General features: G+C 55.6%; 9 protein-coding genes across 9 annotated transcripts; 7 read left to right on the plus strand and 2 right to left on the minus strand.

The window, feature by feature from the left end:
• Window positions 1-445: 445 nt before the first annotated feature.
• Window positions 446-2,248, plus strand: G647_04489 (cystathionine beta-synthase; the record flags this gene model as incomplete). The annotated part of the gene is made up of 2 exons (XM_008728831.1): window positions 446-708; window positions 823-2,248. 2 exons carry the CDS (start codon window positions 446-448, stop codon window positions 2,246-2,248), a joined length of 1,689 nt encoding a protein of 562 aa, XP_008727053.1.
• A 1,120-nt stretch (window positions 2,249-3,368) lies between these two features.
• G647_04490 (uncharacterized protein) lies at window positions 3,369-4,156 on the minus strand (the record flags this gene model as incomplete). The annotated part of the gene is made up of 4 exons (XM_008728832.1): window positions 3,369-3,418; window positions 3,490-3,808; window positions 3,863-3,962; window positions 4,014-4,156. 4 exons carry the CDS (start codon window positions 4,154-4,156, stop codon window positions 3,369-3,371), a joined length of 612 nt encoding a protein of 203 aa, XP_008727054.1.
• Window positions 4,157-5,075: 919 nt separating this feature from the next.
• G647_04491 (uncharacterized protein) lies at window positions 5,076-6,038 on the plus strand (the record flags this gene model as incomplete). The annotated part of the gene is made up of 1 exon (XM_008728833.1): window positions 5,076-6,038. One exon carries the CDS (start codon window positions 5,076-5,078, stop codon window positions 6,036-6,038), a length of 963 nt encoding a protein of 320 aa, XP_008727055.1.
• Window positions 6,039-6,615: 577 nt separating this feature from the next.
• Window positions 6,616-7,299, plus strand: G647_04492 (uncharacterized protein; the record flags this gene model as incomplete). Its single annotated transcript, XM_008728834.1, has 3 exons — window positions 6,616-6,619; window positions 6,677-6,781; window positions 6,839-7,299. The coding sequence occupies 3 exons, from the start codon at window positions 6,616-6,618 to the stop codon at window positions 7,297-7,299; spliced, it is 570 nt and encodes a 189-aa protein (XP_008727056.1).
• A 1,300-nt stretch (window positions 7,300-8,599) lies between these two features.
• G647_04493 (glutamate-5-semialdehyde dehydrogenase) lies at window positions 8,600-10,027 on the plus strand (the record flags this gene model as incomplete). The annotated part of the gene is made up of 2 exons (XM_008728835.1): window positions 8,600-9,620; window positions 9,678-10,027. The coding sequence occupies 2 exons, from the start codon at window positions 8,600-8,602 to the stop codon at window positions 10,025-10,027; spliced, it is 1,371 nt and encodes a 456-aa protein (XP_008727057.1).
• A 388-nt stretch (window positions 10,028-10,415) lies between these two features.
• On the minus strand, window positions 10,416-12,033 carry G647_04494 (2,3-bisphosphoglycerate-independent phosphoglycerate mutase; the record flags this gene model as incomplete). The annotated part of the gene is made up of 2 exons (XM_008728836.1): window positions 10,416-11,947; window positions 12,003-12,033. The coding sequence occupies 2 exons, from the start codon at window positions 12,031-12,033 to the stop codon at window positions 10,416-10,418; spliced, it is 1,563 nt and encodes a 520-aa protein (XP_008727058.1).
• A 1,549-nt stretch (window positions 12,034-13,582) lies between these two features.
• G647_04495 (uncharacterized protein) lies at window positions 13,583-15,909 on the plus strand (the record flags this gene model as incomplete). The annotated part of the gene is made up of 4 exons (XM_008728837.1): window positions 13,583-13,680; window positions 13,729-13,877; window positions 13,942-14,713; window positions 14,763-15,909. 4 exons carry the CDS (start codon window positions 13,583-13,585, stop codon window positions 15,907-15,909), a joined length of 2,166 nt encoding a protein of 721 aa, XP_008727059.1.
• Window positions 15,910-17,594: 1,685 nt separating this feature from the next.
• On the plus strand, window positions 17,595-18,464 carry G647_04496 (uncharacterized protein; the record flags this gene model as incomplete). The annotated part of the gene is made up of 1 exon (XM_008728838.1): window positions 17,595-18,464. One exon carries the CDS (start codon window positions 17,595-17,597, stop codon window positions 18,462-18,464), a length of 870 nt encoding a protein of 289 aa, XP_008727060.1.
• Window positions 18,465-21,337: 2,873 nt separating this feature from the next.
• On the plus strand, window positions 21,338-23,044 carry G647_04497 (uncharacterized protein; the record flags this gene model as incomplete). Its single annotated transcript, XM_008728839.1, has 1 exon — window positions 21,338-23,044. The coding sequence occupies one exon, from the start codon at window positions 21,338-21,340 to the stop codon at window positions 23,042-23,044; it is 1,707 nt and encodes a 568-aa protein (XP_008727061.1).
• Between the last annotated feature and the right edge of the window lie 711 nt (window positions 23,045-23,755).

The raw sequence follows: 23,755 nt of genomic DNA on the forward strand, positions 1-23,755 counted from the left end.
CGCTCTTCTCTCACATCCACGCGCACTCAAAGCTTGAACGGCGAAATGGATCATCCGAGATCCCTGATAACCCTGTCGCCGGTCGTTTAAAGAATAAGTCCACCAATTCTCCTCGGTGCCTTGGGCGCCCGATGACGAGCACGTCAGGTGCCTGCGAGCGGCTGCTAGTGGATTGGCTGTACAGTGTCAAGGTAGGTATTTAGGGCGAAGCATCCAGGTGCCTGAGGCGCCTAAAAGACACTCATCACGTTCCTCGAAGATCCCGAAGAAAATTCCCCCGCATCGGCCCGGTTATCCACGGCTATTGCACATGCCATCGTCGCAGACCATCACCTCATTCTTCCACACAACAAAACCCGCAACACATTTGACCGTACCACCACAAGAGGGAGTACAGATCCTGACACTATCGCCGTCGACACGAGCGCCGCAGCACTCAACCACAATGTCGTCGTCAAATGGGACACGCCTTAATGCTGAAGGCACACACCTCACTTCCCTCGAACTGATCGGCCAGACCCCCCTCATCCGCCTCAATAAGATCCCCCAGTCCCTCGGCATCCAAGCCACCGTGTATGCGAAATGCGAATTTTTCAACGCCGGCGGCAGCGTCAAAGACCGCATAGCGCTGCGCATGATCGAGGAAGCCGAGAAATCGGGCCGCATCAAACCGGGCGACACGCTGATCGAGCCCACCAGTGGCAACACGTAAGAGCAGCCAGACGAGCACAATATCCTGGGAGAGCACGTTTGAATCCATGCCCCACCTGAACGTGAATGTGGACGTGGTTACATGGTGCTAACAGCAAGCCTAAAATGCAGTGGAATCGGCCTTGCCCTCGTCGCGGCAGTCAAAGGCTACCGCACGATCATCACACTCCCTGAAAAGATGTCCGCCGAGAAGGTCGCTGTGCTGAAAGCCCTCAACGCAACCATCATCCGCACTCCCACCCAAGCGGCCTTTGACTCCCCGGAGTCGCACATCGGCGTCGCCAAGCGGCTGGAGAAGGAGATCCCCAATGCCCACATCCTAGACCAGTACGGCAACCCGGACAATCCGCTGGCTCACGAACTCGGGACCGCAGAGGAGATATGGAAGCAAACAGCCGGCAAGATCACCGCCGTGGTGGCTGGCGCAGGCACGGGGGGCACGATCACGGGCCTGGCGCGGGGCCTGCACAAGCACAAGGAGTCGATAAAGATCATCGCCGCCGACCCGCAGGGCTCGATCCTGGCTCTCCCTTCGCAGTTGAACGAGGAATTCGCCAACCAGCCATACAAGGTCGAGGGCATAGGCTACGACTTTATCCCAGACGTGCTGGACCAGAAGGTCGTGGACAAATGGTACAAGACGGACGATCGAGATTCGTTCCACTACGCCCGCCGGCTCATCGCCGAAGAAGGCCTCCTCGTCGGCGGGAGCAGCGGGTCCGCCCTTGCGGCGACGATCCAGGCCGCAAAGGACCTCAACCTGGGGAAGGACGACGTGATCGTCACGATCCTGCCAGACTCCATCCGGTCGTACCTGTCCAAATTCGTCGACGACGACTGGCTGGCCGCGAACAACCTCCTCCCACCGACCCCTCCCGCAGAACCACAAAAGCCCTCCTCGCCGTCGCAGTTGTCGCGCACCCCGAGCGTCAGAAAGGACGACCCCTTCCACGGCGCGCGCGTCAAGCACCTCCGCCTCAAGCCCGTCCAGACCGTCACCTCGGATTCCCCCTGCAGCGCGTCCATCGAGGTCATGCGCGAAAAGGGCTTCGACCAACTCCCCGTCCTGGCGCCCAGCCCGTCACGCAGGCTGGTCGGCCTCGTCACGCTCGGCAACCTGCTGTCGCGCATCTCGCACGGCCGCGCCACGGGCAAGAGCCCCGTCTCGGACGTCATGTTCGACTTCAGCCACATCGGCGAGGTGTCCGTGGACAAGACCGACATGTCCGACTTGATGACCACGAGCGCCGATCCCGCAAGCGAACCCGCGGCGCAGGAGAAGTTTTCGAGCGAAATGACGGACAAGGAGAACGGCGCCGCAAAGAGCAGACCCCGGGCCCAGAGCAAGAGCAAAGGCAAGAGGAAACAGTTTGTGGAGATCACCGTCGAGACGCCCCTGAGTGCGCTGAATAGGTTCTTTGAGTGGCAGAGCGCGGCCATTGTGACGGAACGGGACGACAAAGGCGCTCTCAAGCCCACGGCGGTGGTGACCAAGGTGGATCTCTTGACGTGGATGCTGAGTGAGCAAAAGATTTAATAGCGCTATGTTTGCTCCAGGAGCTCGATCACGCAGGGCAGCAGTTTTTCGTCGAGGATGACCAGATTCATTTTATGCCCATAAGAGTATTGTATTGCGATGAAACGGTGGTGCATGGGACGGCGCTATTGGTGTGGTAGGGACCATTCAACATGAGAGATGACCACCTGGCCTGCAAAGCGAGGCACTTGAACCAGAACTGGGCCACTTTAGAAGAAGCCGTTTGAGTGTACTTCTACTGGGGTATTCACGCAATAAAATTCGCGTCCGCGAGGACAAATAATTCTATGGCAGATCTGAAAGACTTACCTGTGAGTTGCGTTGCAGCACCCTGCCACGGCGTGTAGTCCGTCATCAGGACTTGAATAAGCCCGGCAGAGGCAAGCAACAAAGTAGAGCACGCAAAATCGACGTCCGAGACAATGGGGATGGGAGAGGGACCATGGCATGGTGAAACGTATCGAGGGCAATGCGAGCTGAGTTAAGATTAGTGCCGTCGCAATGTTGAGGGTTTAAGGGCGGACCGTCTGGGACGCAACGACTAGACGGCGGGAAGCGCTGAATATACGGGTAGAGTGATGTCAGCGAGATGCGAGAAAACGACGACGACGACGACGCGGACGTGGAGGACGACGCCGAACGCGGGGTGCTGCGACGAGGGAATACGCGTGCCGAACGGAAAGGGGGGTTGTTGTACATCTCGACGACGTTAGGGAACGGAAGAGGCGCGGGAATGTGCTGTCTAGCTAGGTACCGTCCGATTTTTCGTACGTATCGACGCTCCGATCGAGTACTCGTAAGCTATCGCTGATGCTTGTGGGTGACGGGGAAAGTCGTTTGCACAGGATCGATCCTGCACAGGTTCGTCCGCTCGAGACCGATCTAATTCCCATATCAAGTCAATCGCACCGTGCTTTGCTTCACCTGGATCTCTCAGGCCTGCAAGCTCCGCAGCGAAAACACCACAGTAACACTGTTAATGAAGAAGAGCCAGGAAGGAAAACCTGTTTAAAAACCATATCCACCGAACACAGCAACTTTTGGCCGCGCCCAAACTTGCAATTAGCTCTCTCGTCGCCATAGCTCAGTCGCACGATTCGGGACGGCAAATCATGGTTGTTCATTCTGCAGTGTCGAGCTCGTCGTGAGCCGGAGGAGGGGAGTCAAGGGCTGATACGGGTGTCAGCGTTTGTTTCAAAGCCGGTTGGGCCAAGCTCCTTCTGAGTCGATTTCCATCATACCTTTGCGGTCGTCACCATTTGCACCGGCATCGCGGTCATCATCCCGACGGTCTCGGTCGTCCTTCATGTCACGATCCCGATCACGGTCACGGTCGGCAGGGCTGCGGGAACGGCGGCGATCATCGTAGTCTCGGTCGCGATCTCTGCGGTCACTGCGGTCATCGCGGTCCCGGTCGCGGCGATCATCCTTCCGAGGGGAGTAGTCGCGGCGTCGAGGCGAGGGGGAGCGACCAGAGCGGCGAGGGGGGGAGCGTTCTCGACGGCCGCGGTCACGACCAGCCTCATAACGCCACGTAGCAGAGGGAGGAGTACGCGCCCACTGCGAGAGAGTGGTCAGCCATTGTGAGTATAATTGTGATAGAGCCTTTCGTACCTCGATCTTCAAGACATCATCTCTGCCAATCCGCTTGTTGTGCATCTCATGGTAGGCGTCGTCGGCATCACGTCGACTTTCGTACTCGACAAAGGCGAAGCTGTCCACGCGTCAGCTGAAGAAGTCTATTGACAAGCTGATGGTGACTTACAGTCTGCTAGAGGCGGTTCGCGGAGCAGGGATGTCGCATCTTACCAGACGACCATAGTGCTCGAACTCGTAGGCCAGGTCACGAGCACGGGTGCCATGACCAAATCCGGTGACATAGAGCGTGGTGCCAGATCGAGAAGACATGGTTGTGAAGGGGCCAGGTGGCGAAGGAAGAGTGGCTTGGTCAACGTGGTCTCAGCAGGCTAAAAACAGGTCTGATCTTAGCTGCAGAGGATGACGATGCAGGGTATGATTGGGAGAAAGCGACTCGTAATTTCTTGATAGAGAAGACGCGAGGCTGGATAGATGAATTTGTAGCAAGAAGGAGGATGAGTTGGTGAAAGGCAGCCGCCTCAACCTGTGACGCTAAACCCAACCGGGCGAGTGCGAGTCTGAGTCTGAGACTGTGACTGTGACTGGGTCACGCAGCCCGAACAAACAAGACGCTCACTGCCCCCGGTCGCTTCTACAGCTGGTTTCTTAGCCAGTCTTGACGCCTATACTCTATTCTTCACGTCCGTGAGTCGTTCTGGTTGACGAGTCTGCCCTTTGCGAGCCGCCGCTCGGACAGTCGCCTTGTCGCTTGCGCTCTCCACCTGTCCGACTTGTCCCGTATCCGTCGATTCGGATATCACCCTTTGCTGAGGCTATCTTTCCCAGTGGACGACAGCCATCCAGCTGTGAGCGACCGAGACCTTATCCTTTAACACCGGGTCCTGAGGCCATGGGTAGGAAGGGATAAAGCTCGCCATACACAGTATGCCCTCCCACAGATACCGAACATCATAGACAGAATTTTCCATGGACGCCGCAGATTCTATCAGCACCCAAAAACCGCTCGCTGTGACACCTCTATTCTTACAGCTGTATCCCTTGGCACTTGCATCACTGCCTTTGCGCAAAATACACCAAAGTCATGCGTCTCGGAGAAAAAGAACCGGTTACTGTCAATGGTAATATCGGCCAGAGCTCAGTTTCCCTTGCGGATTTACCCAGTGTCAATCAGGTCAGTATTTTGGGCCCATTGTTGGCTGGCCCTAATCTCAAGTAGGACCCAACCGCCATGTCGACAAGCGATATTCTTCTCCCAGTGCGGGAATTTCTGTCCGCGCCGTTCACAGCCGCATTCTGTGCAGGCGGTGTCGCAGGCGCCGTGTCCCGAACGGTCGTCTCCCCCCTCGAGCGGCTTAAGATCCTTTACCAGATACAAAGCGCAGGCCGCAACGAGTATAAGATGTCTATCGTCAAAGCCTTGAAGAAGATGTACACGGACGAGGGCTGGAGAGGCTTCATGAGAGGCAACGGCACAAACTGCGTACGGATAATACCATATTCAGCAGTGCAGTTTGGCGCATACAATGTCTACAAACGGTTTGCTGAACCATCGCCTGGTGCCGATCTGGACCCTCTGCGCCGGCTGATCTGCGGTGGCTTAGCTGGAATCACCTCCGTCACATTCACATACCCCCTGGACATTGTCCGGACACGCTTGTCGATTCAGTCCGCTTCATTCGCTGCGCTTGGGAAACACGAAGGAAAGTTACCAGGCATGTGGCAGACCATGGTGGCCATGTACAAGAATGAGGGTGGTGTTCTTGGCCTTTACAGAGGCATCATCCCCACAGTGGCTGGTGTGGCTCCCTACGTTGGCCTCAACTTCATGGTGTATGAATCTGTCAGGCAATACTTTACCGAGCCGGGCGAGAAGAACCCTGTTTGGTATAGAAAACTTGCCGCAGGCGCCATCTCCGGAGCCGTTGCTCAGACATGCACATATCCTTTTGATGTGCTACGGCGCCGGTTCCAGATCAACTCGATGAACGGCATGGGCTACCAATACAAGTCAATATGGGGGGCAATCACCACCATTGTCGCTCAAGAGGGATTCTTCGGTCTCTACAAAGGAATCGTGCCCAACTTGCTGAAAGTGGCTCCAAGCATGGCTAGCAGTTGGCTCAGCTTCGAGATGACCCGGGATTTCTTAGTTGGCCTGAAACCGGAACCCGACGCGGCAGAACCATTATGAGTTCCGGGAAGGCCAGCACAGAACCTTTTGTGCCAACTGAAGCACCTTTTGGGAAGTCAAAATGAGCGAGAGCTTGTGGCGAGCAATTTTCCCAACAGATCGTGAGGACTGAGGTACTCTTCCTCGGGTCTTCAATCTGTCCCTACCAGAGACAGGGAAGCCTAGGTGGTGGCTGTTGTACATTTCATGATACAATGGAGGATGGCGACATTTCCTGGAGTCAGGCAAAAACGGACTAGACAGGATGGCTGGCGGGCATTTTCAGGAGTAGCAAAGACTTGTTTCAGGCAGCTTGAGCATTGGTTCTCGCACAAGATCACCACTGAAAATTAAATCGAGTCGAGACCCGTGCCACCATGTTAAGAGTGTGAGAGCCTCAGTTGAGGATCTTTGTGAGAGGCCCCGAAGCGTTTAGCTCAAGTTGCGGGCATTAACCCGAAACGGGATAGCTCTAAATTTGAAATCTTGGCAACACTTCTGCACACACTGCGTTTTGAGCACCCACTAAATTTGAGATTGACCTCGTGAGGACGACGTCGACGCTTTCAATCCTGCACAACCTCCACAAACCGCGATTATGGGTATGCGCATCCTACGGCTAGAGCTTCTGGAGCAGCTGAACTGACATCCTCGTTCAGGTATCGACCTCGATCGCCATCACGTCAAGGCTAGCCACCGAAAGGCCCCCAAGAGCGACAATGTCTACCTGAAGCTCTTGGTGAAGCTCTACCGCTTCCTGGCCCGTACGTTTGAAAAATCGAGTTGCAAAATGTAAGGCGAATGCTAAAAGCCCGGTACAGGCCGCACCGACTCCAACTTCAACAAAGTCGTCCTCAAGCGTCTCTTCATGTCCCGCATCAACCGTCCCCCAATGTCCATCTCCCGCATCGCCAGCAAAGTCTCCACCGAAAGCGCAAAGAAAGCCTACGCCGATAAGACCATCGCTGTCATCGGTACCGTCACGGACGACAACCGCCTGCTCACCGTCCCGGAGCTACATATCGCCGCCCTGAGATTCACATCTACCGCTCGCGCGAGAATTGAGAAGGCCGGCGGCGAATGTCTGACTCTCGATCAACTGGCCATGAAACATCCGACCGGTAGCAATGTTGTGTTGTTGAGGGGTCCGAAGAACGCGAGAGAGGCGGTCAAGCATTTTGGCATGGGCCCGCATAAGCACAAGAAGCCGTACATTGAGAGCAAGGGACGGAAGTTTGAGAAGGGCAGAGGTCGCAGACGGTCCAAGGGTTTCAAGGTGTAAACATTGGGTCATGCTCGTGTTACGCTTTTACCCGGTTGGAGATGATGAGTCGAGCAGCATGTGCCGCCCAGCGGTCCCGAACATTGGCGTGAACCAGGGCCGTGCGACGGTGATGACAGTCATGGCGTCTACTGAGTGCGGTCGAGTGAGCTGAAGCCCGTGGGCGAACAGTGCACTAATCTCTCACAATCCTCCATGCGAGCTACCATGTCCTTTGGTCAAGAATTCGGACTGCATGTTGATGAGCAACGTGAAAACTTCCACCTGGAGAAGAACAATTCATATGGTCAGTCCAAAGAGGTGGTCGACCTGCTGCTGCCCCTACTGCTGCTCCTGCTGCCCCTGCTTCTGCTTGGTTTCTATACTTTTCCCTGTGTCAAGGCTCGCTGTCTCTATCAGAACACCCTGATCCTGCTATTTTTGACAGGCTCGCTGTATGTGCTTTGGAGTCCACTTCACTGCCTCACCTTTGTGGTCTCTCTACCTGTTCCTGCCTGGCCTGAGTGCTAAAATCCGCTGGCACAACGCAAAGCCGCTCTCGTTCGTCAATGGTCCCTCGCCCGCGGATGGCATCGCTCTTCGTAACGTCCACACATGCATAGCCGTACACGTGCGTAGGAAGTTCATCTCGAGCGAACTCGGCTAGTTCCAAATCGTGCACACATTTCGCACATATCAACTCACATCCCATTGGTGCGTCGGACTCCACCGCCCGATATGCCAGTCAAAAGATTCCAGATTCACGTCGACGTCTCAGTCAACATGACTCGAAGGGCGCAACGTGGAAGTACGTATTTGTCTTTTACGAAGAAGAGCCAATGAGAGCGTCGAAACCGTGACAGTCTGCATGTGTCCCAGTTGCGCTGGTGGAAAGAAACCCTGAACTCACAGACCGGCAAGAGACCAACGCAGAAACTGGTGGAAGACTAATAATAACAGATTCGGGGCAGAGAGGTAGGACCAGCATTAACCACGAGGCCCGTCATATTGGAGAAACTCCTTTGTCAGGATCTTGGACCTGCAATTTTCCAAGTGCACACACCTCCTGACAGCCGAGACTATATCAACAAGGCTTCAAGAGAGGGATCAAGGCCGCTGGAAATATCTTGTTGTACCGGATTCAACGAAGTCTTCAATTGGCACACAGCGACCACGATCCTCACAGGGACTGCACAGTCTCTGTTTCTCTCCTCGGCATTACGAACTACAGTCGACATCCACGTTGAACAAACGGCCCATCCTCCGCCAGCACTACGGAGCACCTTTCCTAACGTACTTTGGAGAGATCAAAAAATCAACCATGTCCCTGACATCCTCCTCTCCGCTGACCTGCGCCCAGTCCGCGTCTCTCGCCAGCCACACGCTGTCGATCCTCCCGCTCTCGTCCCGAAATGCCGCCCTCACAGCCATCCACACGGCGCTGCAGGAAAACAAGTCCGCCATCCTGGCCGCCAACGCCACAGACATGACCTTGGCGCACCAGGCCTCGGCAAACGGCGAACTTAGCCAGAGCGTGCTCAAGCGCCTGGACCTCTCCCGGCCAGGCAAGTACGAGGACATGTTGAAAGGGATCCTCGACGTGCGCGACCTCCCGGACCCGATAGGGAGGGTCGATCTCCGCACGAGACTCGACGACGGACTCGAGCTCGAGCGCGTCTCCTGCCCGATCGGCGTCCTGCTGATCATCTTCGAGGCGCGGCCCGAAGTCATCGCCAACATTTCGGCACTGGCGATCAAGTCCGGCAACGCGGCGATCCTGAAGGGCGGCAAGGAATCGAGCCAGTCGTTCGAGGCCATCGCGCGCGTCATCTCCCACGCGCTGGCTGGCACGGAGGTGCCGAGCGACGCGATCCAGCTCGTCAAGACGCGGGATGTCATCGACGACCTGCTGGCCCTGGACAGGTACATCGACCTGGTGATCCCGCGCGGCGGCAACGACCTGGTCCGCTATGTGAAAGAGCACACGAAGATCCCCGTGCTCGGCCACGCCGACGGCCTGTGTTCCGTGTACCTGCACAAGGACGCCGCGCAGATCAAAGACACGGCCGTCAACGTGGTGGTCGACTCCAAGTGCGACTATCCCGCGGCGTGCAACGCCACGGAAACGCTCCTCGTGCACGAATCCGTGCTGACGACCGTGTTGCCCGACGTGGCGACCGCGCTGCTCAACAAGGGCGTGAGCCTGCGGTGTGACGCGAAGTCCAAGGCCGCGTTGAACGAGACCCTCACCAAAAGCCAAGCCGCGCTGCTACAAGACGCCCGTGCCGAGGACTACGACACGGAGTTTCTGGACCTGATCATCGCGGTGAAGACGGTGCCTGGTGCGGAGCCTGGTGAGCCGCAATCCCCGCTGGCGAACGGGCATGCGTCGTCCGAAGACGCGCACGACCCCTCGCTCCTGGCCGCCATAGCACACCTCAACGCCCACTCCAGCCACCATACCGACTGCATCGTGACCGCGTCGGCGGCTGCGGCGGAGAAGTTCCTCTCGGCAGTGGATTCGGCGGGCGTGTACTGGAACGCGTCGACCCGATTTGCGGACGGCATGCGCTACGGCTTCGGCACCGAGGTCGGGATATCGACGAACAAGATCCACAGCAGGGGTCCCGTGGGACTGGAGGGTTTGACCATTTACAAGTATAAGCTGAGGGGGAAGGGGCAGGGCGCAGGGGAGTACGGGGATGGAGAAGGGAAGAGGAAGTTTATGCATGAGAAGATGGAGGTTTAGTGGGCATGGCAAGGTGTCGGAGAGGTGTCAATGCCGCAGGGCTGGAGAGTGGTAGCGCTCAGCGGAGTAGATCCTGAGGTTGTACATATATTGTTTTGTGTCCAGTGCATCATGCTCGTGGGAAGACATCCTATGCTATGGCGTTGAGGTGGCTCTGAGAAACGGAGGACTCTATTCATTCAATTGAGTCTGCCTTGCGTCTATCGGAATGTTCATGTCTCATCAGCTCGTGCCTTTCTAATAATGCGACAACTTGGTTGGGGGGAAGAAGTTTCGCTTGCTTTCTTGCCATCCCGGAGCACTCCAGATCAATCCGCCCCCATGCGAATACCCCTGGGCGCCCAGGGAGCCAAAACTTGCGCTCAACAGCAACTCGGCGACGTCAGACTTACTTCTTGATCAACAGGGACGTTCCTCCCATTTCCTCCGGTTGATCCAACCCCATGGCGGCTAGGACGGTGGGCGCAACATCTCCCAGCACGCCATCCTGCTTCTTAAGGCTCCATCCCTCTGGGGCATTCGCCATCACAAACGGCACCTTGTTGGTCGTATGCGATGTCTTGGGCTTGCCCTCTTCATTCAACATCTCCTCTGCGTTGCCGTGGTCCGCTGTCACGAACAAAACGTACCCCTCCTTTTTGCAGGTTTCGTATACGCTACCAATGGCGGCATCCGTCGCCGCACAACCTTTGATGGCTGCTTCGTATACACCAGTGTGCCCGACCATATCGGGAGGGGCGAAGTTGTTCATCAGGAACTCGTACTTGTTGTCTGATATGCGCTCGCTGAGCTTGTCTGCCACCTTTTGAGCGCTCATGGGTGGCTCGAGGTCATATGTGGCCACCTTCGGACTGGGAATGAGTTCTCGATCCTCGTTCTCAAACTGTTTCTCGACCCCGCCGTTGAAAAAGAAGGTGACGTGCGCATACTTCTCGGTCTCGGCGACGTGGCATTGCTTCACACCTTTCTTGGCCAGCCATTCGGCCATGACGTTGCCCATGTGTTGAGGTGGAAACGCCACTGGGAAGGTATAGTCGGTCTTGTATTGGGTCATGGTCGTGATCTGGATTCCTGGAGGATAGGGGAAGTCCGGTTTGGGGGATCGATCGTAGTCGCCTAGGAGTTGGGTGACTTCTCTAACTCGATCAGATCGGTAGTTGAAGAAGAATAGTGTGTCATTTTCCTTGATTCTTCTCTCATCCCCGCCCACAATGATGGGCTTGAGGAACTCGTCATTCTCGCCCTTTTCGTATCGAGCCTTGATGGTCGCGACAGGGTCCGAGGACTCTTCACCCTCACCAAGCACAATGCCCTTCATGCCTATCTCGACACGGTCCCATCTCTTGTCCCGATCCATAACGTAGTATCGACCAACCACTGTAGCTAGCTCCCCAATACCTAGTTCCTGCAGCTTGTCGAGCAGTTCTTGCATGTAGCCGGCAGCGCTCTTGGGATCGGTGTCTCGGCCGTCTCCGAAGAAGTGGATGAAGACCTTGGGCACTTTCAACTCTTTAGCAACTTGGAGAAGGGCAAATAAGTGTTTGATGTGACTGTGGACACCTCCGTCGCTGATGAGACCGAGGAGGTGCAGTCTCCCATTCCCGTCGACAGCTCTCTGGAAGGATTTGCGGATATTTTCCACCTTGTTCATCTCGCCCTTCCTGATTGTCTGGTCGATGCGCACCACATCTTGCCAGACGACTCTGCCTGCGCCAATGTTTAGATGGCCGACCTCCGAGTTTCCCATCAGGCCCTCGGGCAGACCCACAGCCAGAGAGGAAGCCTCGAGCTCGGTGTAGCCCTGAGCCGTCTTCGAGCCGTCTTTGGCAAACTCGTCCATGACCGGAGTCTCGGCAGCAGCGATGGCATCACCCTCGGGAGGGGAGCTCTCTGACGGGATTCCCCAGCCATCAATGACAACTGGAATCGGGCGGTTAGCAGTTTGATTGGGACGGAAGGTGTCGAAGTGCCGTACTCAACACTGCCTTCTGGTCTACCTTTACCATTTTGAATCACAGAAGAGGACGTTAGCTATGAGAAGCCCTATAGCGAGAGTCGACGACGGTAACAAAGGTCAGACAGTAGCAACGTAAAATTTTGACAGGGAACGATGAACTGGAAGGGAGAGGAGGGGTGTTGATTGGGTGTTTGAGCCGGGGGGGCTACAGAGCTGCAGCCGCGGGGTTGGGTACGTCACTGGCTCCCAACGCGCACCAACCACCTCCAACCCGCGTCCCAACGCTGCTTCCATCCGCCCATGGCGCCAATGGCTCTCCTCTCCAAACACGAGCGAACGCGGTGTGATCGTCTGCGTTTCGCTCTGCTCTCACAGGCTGTTGCAAGCTCAATACTTGCTTGTGTGTGCCATGGTCAGATTGACCGTGCTCTAGCTCTATCCGGGCGTGGCCATCCACTCGTCATCTCAGATCTCGGTTCCCTACTCGTAAGAGTCCACGCTCCAGTGGCATGCCTCTCGGTACCTCACCCCAAGCTCCTCACGAGGACACATAGGGTGCCGAGATCAAATCCTGGTGGCAAAGATGACTCTGGGTGAGCAATATAGAAGCTGCGCTGACAAGGTTGCCCCCAGTTTGGTTCGGCATGTGGAAGAGAGAGAGAGAGAGTCTATTGCAGCACATTCACCGTCCGTGTCGCGCATTACCAAACCCAGACACATCTCGATCTATTCCCCCCGCATGCTACCTGGATTACTCATGCAGCGCACATTCGATGAGCCGACCGCTTTCGACCTTTTATGGCTGGGACCGGTTTGGATAGAGAGTGCGGGATAGATGCAGGCCACGCCTCGCTGTTACATCTCTGCGCTCAGTGGGAAGATAGATCCGGAGCAAGGCCATTGGTTCGCCCTAGTCCTGGTCGAGGCTTCGGTGGAACCACAAACTGCGCCAGTCGTCGCTGGGCTCGTCATGCTGCGGACCCTATACCCGGAAACATTTCCCGGTACGAGCCCGGTGATGGTGGTAGGTACCACCAGTCGCCTCCAGCTTGGTGAGAGAGCCGCGCTGCCGGTTGCCACAGATCACTTAGCGGGCCGCTTGATCTTCCCTTGCATGACGCAGAAATGAATCCATTTCTCTCGAATCGCATGCTAACTTCAGCAATTTACTGCCTGATACCTGGCGTGGATCGAGCTTTTAGCGACAGACAGGTGCCGCCAGCCATGCGCTTCTAGCGCAAAGCCCACATGGGCGCTCCTTCTCCTCCTTGATAAGACGATCTTCACTCGACATTTCCGTTCAATATTTCCGTTAAACCTTCTCAAGTCGCCGTGCCTCTTTCACGTCTCTACCCGTCCGCTTGGACTATTCTACGGCGTAAGCCACGCCTCCAGACCGTTTGCAGCAATCCAAGCACAAGGAAGCCAGGCCCATGTCGACAAGAGCAGAGGGCACTGTGGGCCATGCTGGTGCATCACGTGGCCCAGGGAGCCCAGACCGGCGTCATCAGCGGCACTCCCCGCCAAAGCCGCCGTCGTCGAGAAAGGCTCTTATGACAAAACTGCGCACATCACATGCTTGTGATCGCTGCCGGCTAATGCGAACTAAGTGCTCCGGAGGCGATCGTTGTACCAAATGCATCAAAGACAACGCGGCCTGTGTTTACGGCGACCGGAAACGGGAGCGCAACAAGAAGTGCATGACTTGAGGCCGTCGTTCGACACATGTGCTGACACTCCACAGGGATCTGGCCGAAAGCCTAGACCGTATCGGCCTGTTGGAGGGCGAGAATGGCAAATTGCTGAAGGTCCTCCGTAGGTTAACAGAGCGGCCGGATTTTCGACCGGAAGAGAATGCCGACATTATGGACATCTTGGCCAAGGTATCTCCTCGTCCAACACATCCTCTCCGAGGAGGCGCGTCTTCTAACAAGGCTGAAGTACTCGGATCAAGAAGAGGACGAACCAGAAGCCGACTCGAGCAGTCAGTCGCAATCCCGTACGGCACCTTCTACTACTCAACACGCGTCATCCACTCGGGGTCCTGCGCGAGCCGGCACGGCGTCCGGTGAGAACAAAGCCGGCTCAAGCGTAGGCTCTCCCGGGAAACAAGGGGAGCTCCCACGCATAGTCTCTTTAGACAGGGGAGGAGGCGCCTCTGGCTTCGTCGGGAAGATGTCGGAGATTTCTTGGATCCAACGTGCATTCGAGACCGTCCGTGGATATCGCGATGACAATCCTGGTCGTGTCCATGCGGCAGAAATGGATGTAAACATCGCTACAACCACAGACTTTATCTATTTTATGGATGACACCAACGTCCTGGCTGTCGACGAGGACTACGTGGATCAGTACCACTGGCCCGCCAAAGAAAGCGTGGTACTCCTGTCCGAGGCTTTCTTTCACGCCATGCAAGGCGCGTTCCAGTTCGTCCTCCGAGAGCAGTTCCTGCAGCAGGCATATCAGTTTTCGGCCACGGGACAACATCTGTCATGGTCCACGAGGCGTTGGCTGGCGTTAGCCAACCTGGTGTGGGCAATCGGGTCCAAATGGTTGCAGATCACGAAGTTGAGTGAGCCAAACTCGAATGAGGACCATCTCATCTACTATGCCAGGGCTCGCGCTCTAGGTCTCGATCACAGGGTAATGTTCGACCATCCTGATATCGAACGCGTTCAAGGCATCGGCTTGCTGTCGTTCTACCTCCTCATCAATGGGTCCATCACACGGTCCGTCCCACGGTGCTTGAAACGTTGACCTTGCTGACCGTATTGATAGGGCCTGGAATACTTTGGGCCACGGCACTCGCCACGCTACGGCTTTGGGTCTCCACCTCAGAGTGACAGACGAAAGTGTCAGTGAATTGGAAAGGGCCCGGCGTGCGCGAACGTGGTACTCCCTGTATAGCCTGGAGATATTGATCGCCGAGATGACGGGGCGTCCCAAATCCATCTTCCTGCTCGACGTGACGATACCGATCGACTTATTCTGGTCGGTTCCCCAAGAGATTCTTGAATTCTCGGGACAAGTCGACGACTTCTTGTCTCCAGATGGGTCCAGAAAGATCTGGCTTGAGTACCTGCACGCCGGCCGCAATATATCCCAAATGACCGGTGGCATGGTGCCCTGGAAAAGCTTTGCCTCGGTGGGACGCGAAGTGCCCACTTCGTACTTGCCCCAACGACTGTACCTCTGCCGCCTGAGCGACAGAGTGGCCTCGCAGATGTACAGCGGCACCTCGGGAGATTCGTGGTCCGAGATACAAAACAAGATAAGCAGTCTGCAGTCCGAGCTGAGAGAGTGGGCCGAGAACCTTCCCGAAGAGCTGGCTATCCAGGGGCATAAGCATGTCGATACGGATCCGAGGACGAAGATCGAACTGGGCATGTACTACCACAGCGTAGAGATGATTCTCAACCGGCCCTGTCTGTGCGAAATCAATATCAAGGACGAATCCACCCGCTCGCAGGAGTTCAACCGCAGCGCTGCGCGAGCGTGCGTGCATGCGGCCATGTCGATGCTGGCGCTCATGCCGGACTATCCCACCGCGCATGAAGCAAATCAACTTCTTCCGTGGTGGAGTCTTCTGCATTTCGTGGCGCAAGCGACGGCGGTGTTGATGCTCGAACTCGCCCTGGATGCGCAGCACTGCCGCGATGAGATTCCGCAGTTGGCCACGTACTTGCGCAAGGCCATGGGCTACCTGTGGTGCCTGACCGAAGGGTCACTGTCGGCGTATCGGGCGTGGAGAATCTTCCGCCAGCTGTTGACCGAGGTCTCGCAGCGGTACGAGGAATTGGATTTGACGGACATTCCTACGGACGCGCAGCCTCCGCGCACTTGGAACGAAGAGTATGAAGAAGCTACGAGGAATGCCGTCTCCAGAAGCCGAAGTAGAGAATATCCGTTTCCCGCGGAAAGATAAGTCATGCCATGAGGCACCCCTAAGCCAGGAGATAGTGGACTTGGTCCTAGGATCATTGAGCTCTGCTCCCTGAGAGGCACCAGCCGGTGAAGCAAAATCTAACCCCGGACAGTTCACGCAACATCACATCAAGAAGCAGACGAAAAATGCCAGCACAGCGATTAGATACCCAGCATGAATGAATCAAGCAGCGTCGCCGGAGCCCAGCTGACACGCACATCAGACCTGGAATAGATCTCGGCCCCCGTCTAATGGTCCCCTTGAGCCACGCTCCCGCCACGTCGCCCGTTAGTTCGGGTGTGATGCGGCATTGGCACTTTCCTCCATACATACCGTCCTCATTCTCGTCCTCGTCCCTGGCATTTATGCATCGGGAGTGTGGCTGTGGGGCGGTGTGGACCATGTAAGGAAGCGTGCACCTCTTCCATACCATCATCGCGATCGCCATGGTCATCCTCCTCTTCCTCGCCCACTTCCCACTCCCGCTTGCCGTGCACAGGACGAAATCGTTGTACCTGATGCGCCAGCCGGCATGTCCGCGAGAGCGCTTGGAATTGACAGCAACGTCGGAGAGATATGCACAAAGCTGGACTCGCAATGTAACCTACGCAACGTCCGCCAGATCCAAAATGAGTCCATAGCACCCTCGGCGCCCATTCCGGTGGCAATACAACCATGGATTTACAGTCCTGACGACATTGAATTTTGTTCTCCTTCCCCAGCAATTGCTGCCTTTGATTGACCATCAAGGTCTTGAGTATCATGGCATGGCGTGGATTTTCCGCCCGTGCACCTCGATTGCTGAGAGTTGACTGAAGGTGCGCTATGGCTATGTTGACCGATACTCCAGCAGAGAGATCCAAATGGACTCGGTGTCGGAGCAGGAGTAAGAGAAGTGAAGCATCTACAAAAGTTGATTCGGTGTCGGAGCGGGGGCGAGAGAAATGTAGGATCTAACCATGATTACGGAGTACGTTCTCGCTTGAGAAGCATCTGCAGATATCCCAGGGTGATGGGCAGGTCTGCGGTGAAGGGCAAGGCCGAGCCTCGTGTATGGAGGAAGACGTACAGTGTGAGTATGAGCACAGTATGAGTGAGCACTCTCGAGTATCTATGTACTTGGTCTACCCTGCCACGCGCGCATATCCCTTGGAGACAAGGCGACAAAGCGACAGGGCGACGACAGGCCGAGTCCGCATCCTGTATCGTGGCTCGCGTGGACATGCACTCCGGTCCATCTCCATCTCCGGTCAATCCCCCCCGCGTTTTGCGGCCGCTTGTGCAGCCTCGGCTCGACTGATGCCCCGGACTGGACTCCATGTCAGGACTCCGCAATTGGGGGGGGGGGGGGGTTGTGTGTGTTGTGTCTGGAATTATATCTTTACTGTTATAGTCCCGTGCTCGCTCTGGAAGACATATAACCTTCATTCCCGATCAGGCCGATTCATGCAAAGGCAGCGGGGCCTAGACACGGCTCTCTCTATCTCGTGTCAGAGTTGACTGAAACACGCGTGAGTGAAGACGAGGGGGTGTGCAAGGCCTAAACACCAATTCACTCACCTCAGAGCACTCGGCATCACATACAGCTACCATACAGTTGTGCTGTGCGATAGCGATATCTTGCTTCTCGCCTCTAACTTCTCACCGCTCACCTTTTGTCTTTCACCTCGGCAACCTCCACCACAATGCCCTACCTCGATCGAAACGGCGTGAAAATATACTACCAAGTTCACGATAGAGGCAACGACAGCGACAGGGACAGCAATGCGGCCCCCCTCCTCCTCCTCACCCACGGCTTCTCGTCCACCTCGGCCATGTGGGCGGCCCAGATCCCCGCCCTGTCCCGCCATTTCACGCTCGTAACATGGGACATGCGCGGGCACGGCCACTCCGACTACCCCGCCGACCCGGCCGCGTATTCCGAGTCCCACACCGTAGAAGACATGGCCGCGATCTTGGACGCCGCGGCAGGCGGAGGGTCGCCCTCCAGCTCCCACACCCACGCCCCAGCTATCGTGGGCGGCCTCTCCCTCGGCGGCTACATGAGCCTCGCGTTCTACCGGACGTACCCGGCGCGCGTGGCCGCCTTACTCATCATCGACACGGGGCCCGGGTTCCGCAACGACGACGCCCGGCGCAAGTGGAACGACACGGCCGAGCAGACCGCCCGGTCGTTCGAGGTGCGTGGATTGTCCGTCCTCGGCGGCATGAGTGCCGAGCGCGCGGGCGTCGCGCATCTGCATAGGGATGCGACGGGCCTGGCGCGCGCCGCGAGGGGCATGCTCGCCCAGCGCGACGCGCGGGTGATTGCGTCGTTGGGCGACGTGAAGGTGCCGAGCTTGGTTGTCGTCGGAGCGGAGGATACGCCGTTCTTGGCGGCGAGCGAGTATATGGCCAGGAAGATTCCGGGGGCGAGAAAGGTCGTCGTCCCGAAGGCCGGGCATGCGGTTAATATTGATAATCCCGATGGGTTTATGGAGGCTGTGATGCCCTTTTTGGACGAGGTCAGGCGAGAGGGAGGAGGAGCAGGAGGAGGTGATAGGGCGAAGTTGTGATCGTCCATTCAGTATTCGAGCTTTGAAGAAGCATTCATTATTCGGGCTGTTCGGGAATTAAAATACTGGTTGTCCTACTGTAGATAGGTAGGTACATGTCGATTTTTGGGACATTCAGGCGAGAAAGACTCTTTCGCTGCACTTTCTTCTCGACGGAGCTACGGACAGTGCATAGCCGTCTATGTTGGGCATCTGACGAGGTATGTACACAGTAAGCCTGAGGACCATTGACAGAGGGTCAAGATGCGGCTTGTGATACGACTCGAGATCCATCTCGTGGACCGGCCGGAGAGCCAATTCGTGAACTGGCTTCGGGTCCATCTCGTACACGGCTCCAGATCGGCGCAATGCGCCAAATGGAACTTGGACAATCACCATGGAATTAGGGGATAGTTCTTGTCTTCATCTGTCTGACCTCCTCCTAGGGGTCTCGCCGGGCGGTAGCAACACGGCACTTCATCACTGACCAGCCAATTCCATAGTTCCAGCGCGCGCGGACTGTCCTCTTTGTGTCCAACAACACGGACACCTATTTCGCCTCTGTAATCTTCAAGCGTCAGCCTCGAATCGTAACCGTCCTGGGGCCCCAGTCCGATTCTCCAGCAAATTCCCCCAAGGGTCCCGCACTCCTCGCGTCTGAGGCATCCCGAAGACGGCGGTGATCCGGTGGAGAAGAAGTTGCGAAGAGATAAGGTCCGCAATCGCGATGAATCTAAGGTTGACGAGCTCCTCGTAAGGCTGGTTCTGGCGCACGTCGATAGGTGCTCCTGGCACGGAGCCGGCCACAATATCAAAGTCGTGCCACTCGAGAAGGTATCCACCACGTCTGGGAATACATAGTGGTGGATGTTGTCGATAGGCATGAAGATCCACGAAATGCCATTCCGAACGAAAAGATTCTTGACGGACATAAGGATCGGTAACCTCATCGCCGCTGTCGTTGCTACGCCCGGCATCGAGATTGCGCTGCTCGTCCTGGGTGCTACCTGTCGTAACCGTGTCGAGGTCTTGGTTGCCATCATCTGCAGCGCCGCCGTATGCTTCCTCTTTGCCTCTGATCTTGACATCCTCTGGATGGCCAGGGAAAACAATAGCGATCGGCAACAGGGAGCCGTTGCTGCGCTATCTTATCTTCCCGTTCTATTGTCCGTGTGCGGAGGAGCTCGCGCCATAGGTAAGGAAGGAAGACTTGTCGCTATTCTTCACTGAAATCGAGGAGAATCTGGCCACCATTTGGGTCTTTTTCGAGTTCGTCAAGTGTCTTTGCGGCGCTGATCTGCTGCAGGCCTTTGACGGACGACGGCTTGGGACCGGTGGTGTCTTTTATTGTCGCGCGGTTGTCCATCTTCAGAGGAGCATCGAGGACTTGCAGCTGACGTGGTCGATGTGTTGGAAGTCTCTGTCTCTGACATTAGAGCACATTCTTTGGATGGGCAGACTTGTTTCATATCGAAGAAAGATGTGCAATAATCTTCACTTACCGGACACAATTGATTCAGTCAGCAGTCGACTTCACGAAGCTCGAGCAGGGGAAGCACTTGAGGGTGGATGGGGGTGGAGGGCAGATGATGTGGTGAGAAAACGAGTGGTAGGTTGGGATGAGACCAGGGAGCCAGCTTTCGATAGGTACGCATGGGACTCTGTGTGGCGAGATGTCCTCACCTCAGATCGCGATAGTCGAACATGTTCCCAATGATAAAGAGAGCAGCAGCAGTGTACCGTTCTCGCGCATTCCTTCACTGCCTTGCTGGACCACACAGCAGTCTTCCGCATCAGCCCCGGAAGGTGAAAAGCCTTGCAGGTGAGGAAAAAGTCACCTCTTGGGAGTTCACTCAGTCAAACTTAATCACAAGTACACAAATGAAAACCCAATCCTCGAAATACCCAATGAGTGATTCTTCTGGTGTTGTCCCTGCCGTGGAGGCGCGGTTCAGCTGAGAGAAACTACGCCAGTTAGACCACAGATCAATGCATTTGCCATATATCCGGGCCTTTGTATCCTGCTTCCCGAGCCGATACGCCGTCCCTACCGGAGGGTTCCTCGTACTCCTTTATTCAAAAGGCGTAACGGTCACTGTGCGACCGCGAATGGGTGAACATATGGTGAGGATCCAGTAGATCTGGAATCTCCCGGAGATAAGCAAAGGCCCGTGGGTGTCACTCCTCGAGCTTGAGAATCCTCACTTCTGGGAGTGCAGAACGAGGCGCCTGAATTGACTAATTCCTCATGTGAATTCATTCATTTTGTTGTTGACCAGGATTAAAGCCTCGAGCGGTCCGGCCGTTGCGCAGATTGATCTAGGCCGCCAGGATCATGAGGAAATGAGACAGCCTACAGCCTCCAGATCATCAAAATGTAAGCAGGAGCTCTCCTATCAAAGCGAGAGCTCCTGTGGTGGTTCGAGCCACAGGCAGGAAAGAAAAGGGAGAGGACGGAGTGAGCAAGATCCGTAGCGCGTAGCTTTCAATGCTATCACGTGACTGTAATACCCCACACAATCACGGCAAGTTAGCCGGGCCCTGGATCTTGCCTCCCATATTCACTGCAGACACCAAGTGCTTCGAGTGCCTCCTTTGACCAACAGGCTAATTATGTACTTACTCCCCAGGTTTAACTCTCACAGAAGGTAACTGCAGCAAACTTGACCTGGAAGCCTTTGAATTTTCAGACGGCCCGCCGTCGAGGAAGAAAGCCCCGGTGGAGGACCTTCTCGAACCTGCCCTCTCAGCTACAAATGTGCCTGCCGGCAGGTCGACTCTTCGTTTATTCCCTACGGCCTCTCCAACTTCAATGACGACGACTTGCCCTGGGATCTCGCGTATTCCGAGGCTGTTTTTCTAGCACCTCCATCCGCACTCTTTCCGCCACCACGATGAAGTCGACGTATTCCGTGAATGCGCTCAAGCGCTGGTCTTGCAAGAGCAAGAATTTACCCAGTGACACCTCGACGATCAAAAACATCCACGTGTACGATTTTGACAACACGCTCTTCTGCAGCCCTCTGCCCAATCCGCTAGTATGGCATTACCAGACGATCGGCCTCCTGCAGACATATGAGACACTCGCCTTCGGGGGATGGTGGCATGATAATAGCATTCTCGCTGCAACAGGCGAGGGACTTGAAAAGGAAGAACTGCGGGCATGGGAAGGTCATTGGAATGAGACGGTGCGCGAACTCGTTGAGCTGAGCATTGCCTCCAAAGATACCATTACCGTTCTACTCACGGGGCGAGGCGAGACCAATTTCGCAGACCTCGTGAACAGAATATGCAACTCGCGCAAACTCGACTTTGACTTGGTCGCCCTCAAACCCGAAGTCGGCCCTTCAGGGCAGCGGTTTGACAGCACCATGAGCTTCAAACAAGAGTTTCTGAAGGAACTGGTCTTCACCTATCAGTCCGCCGACGAGATCAGAATCTACGAGGATAGGCCCAAACATGTCAAAGCGTTCAAGGAATTTTTCGAACGTCTGAACAAGTCTTTTCTCTCTCACAGAGTCGACGAGCCACCGCCTCCTCGGAAACCCATCAATGCCGAAGTCATCCATGTCTGCGAGTTGAAGTCTCTTCTCAACCCAGATACGGAGATTGAAGTGGTCCAACGGGCGATCGCTCGACACAACGAAGCAATCTCCTCGGGAGCCCCTACCATGACCAAGACCCTGCGCAAGCACTTGAAGATTGACGAGCACTTTAGCTATTTCGGCTACATGATCAATCAAACCGATTCTGCCCGCCTCCTCACTCTGTTTCAAATTCGACCCGATCTCATTGACAACGGCGAAGTCCGGCTCCTCGCCTCCAGCATTCTCATCTGCCCCTTCTACCCTCGGAATGACATCCTGAAGAAAGTGGGTGGGCGTGGCCACAAGGTCACCTGGCAAGTCACCGGCATTGCCAAACATGGGGACAGCATCTGGGCTGCTCGAGTGGCACCTGTTAACGAGACGAAGATTTACACACAAGATCCCACCCCAGTCGTTGTACTTGCGATCCGAAAAGGCGCCAGACAGATCGACGCAAACAAGATAACGCAATGGCAAGATGTTCCTCCTGACAAGGCATTCATGTTCGTCACCACAGTGGCTGACAAGGTCATGTTGAAGATCGAAGACGATCACTCCTACCAGCAACACCACCGTGGCGGCCGTAAACCCTTCCGGGCGAACGACGGCAACACCAGTCATAAGCGGAAATTTGATGACTCCAACTTTAAGAATAAGGAGTCCTATGCCAGGGGGGCCGCGGGCGGAAGCGATCGAGATGAACATGTTCAAAGAGGAGGCAGATTTGCACAGCGCAATGCACAAAGCAAGGCGAACTTCAACAATCGCAACAACCCTAACATTGCCGGAAATCGAGCCAACAACCAAGGTGCGAATGCCAACGCCAGACAACGGGGTCCAGCTTCAGGTGCAGGGGGGTCTAACAGAGGCGGTAGGGGTGGCGGTGGTGCTGCCGGCGGAGGTGGCAACCGCGGACCTCCAGCATACAAAAGCCTCGATGACTATCCTCCAGGCAATTTCGATGGCGCTAATGACTCCAAAACCGGGACTGCAGAAATGGTCATGAACTACTAGCAGCGGTTCGACGTGAGTCTTATGGACTATTGATGGATGGTAGTTTTCGAGACATGGGTTGAGCGGAGCCATGATCGTCAACTACGTGTAGCAATGAGTGTACTGGGCTTATCATGGCGCATCATACGGACATGGATGTGCGCATCGATCAACCCACAATAATGATTGGGCAGCAAGGCGTTCACGGGGCTGCACAATCATGCATGGAGTTCAACGCAGGTGTACTATGACCGTGTGTTGGCAACTTCAGTTTGCCTTTGAGGAGAAGCCGTTTTCAAGTGTTGACATACCATCACTGTCATGATACAGGCAACTCATGCGAGCCACGGAACCAGGCGAAGTGCAGGGTTTGAAATGCATCACCATTCAGGCTGGTAGAATAGAACCAAGTGGCTTTTGTCTACCAAGGAATGTACATTACCGACGAGCTGATCAGCATGTACTTACTAGAGTGAATACGATAATGAAAGAGGAGCAGTGTTTTCCGTTGTATTGCTTTAATCTTTCCGTGTGTACATGGTACTTTTCAAGTTGTCGACTTTTTGTTCCCATCAATCCGCCGTGTATGTCAGACTGCAATGATGTACTCCGTAGTAGTGGTGGCTTTTCCTAGACCATCCTTGCCCTCCACAGTGTGAGGAGCCCTATGTACCCATTCTATCTATCCCTTGTATCCAAGATCCGTTGCCTTTGCCGTTGCCGTTACCATTG

This window comes from Cladophialophora carrionii (genome assembly GCF_000365165.1).
Source record: "Cladophialophora carrionii CBS 160.54 unplaced genomic scaffold supercont1.3, whole genome shotgun sequence".
NCBI classification, from domain to species: domain Eukaryota; kingdom Fungi; phylum Ascomycota; class Eurotiomycetes; order Chaetothyriales; family Herpotrichiellaceae; genus Cladophialophora; species Cladophialophora carrionii.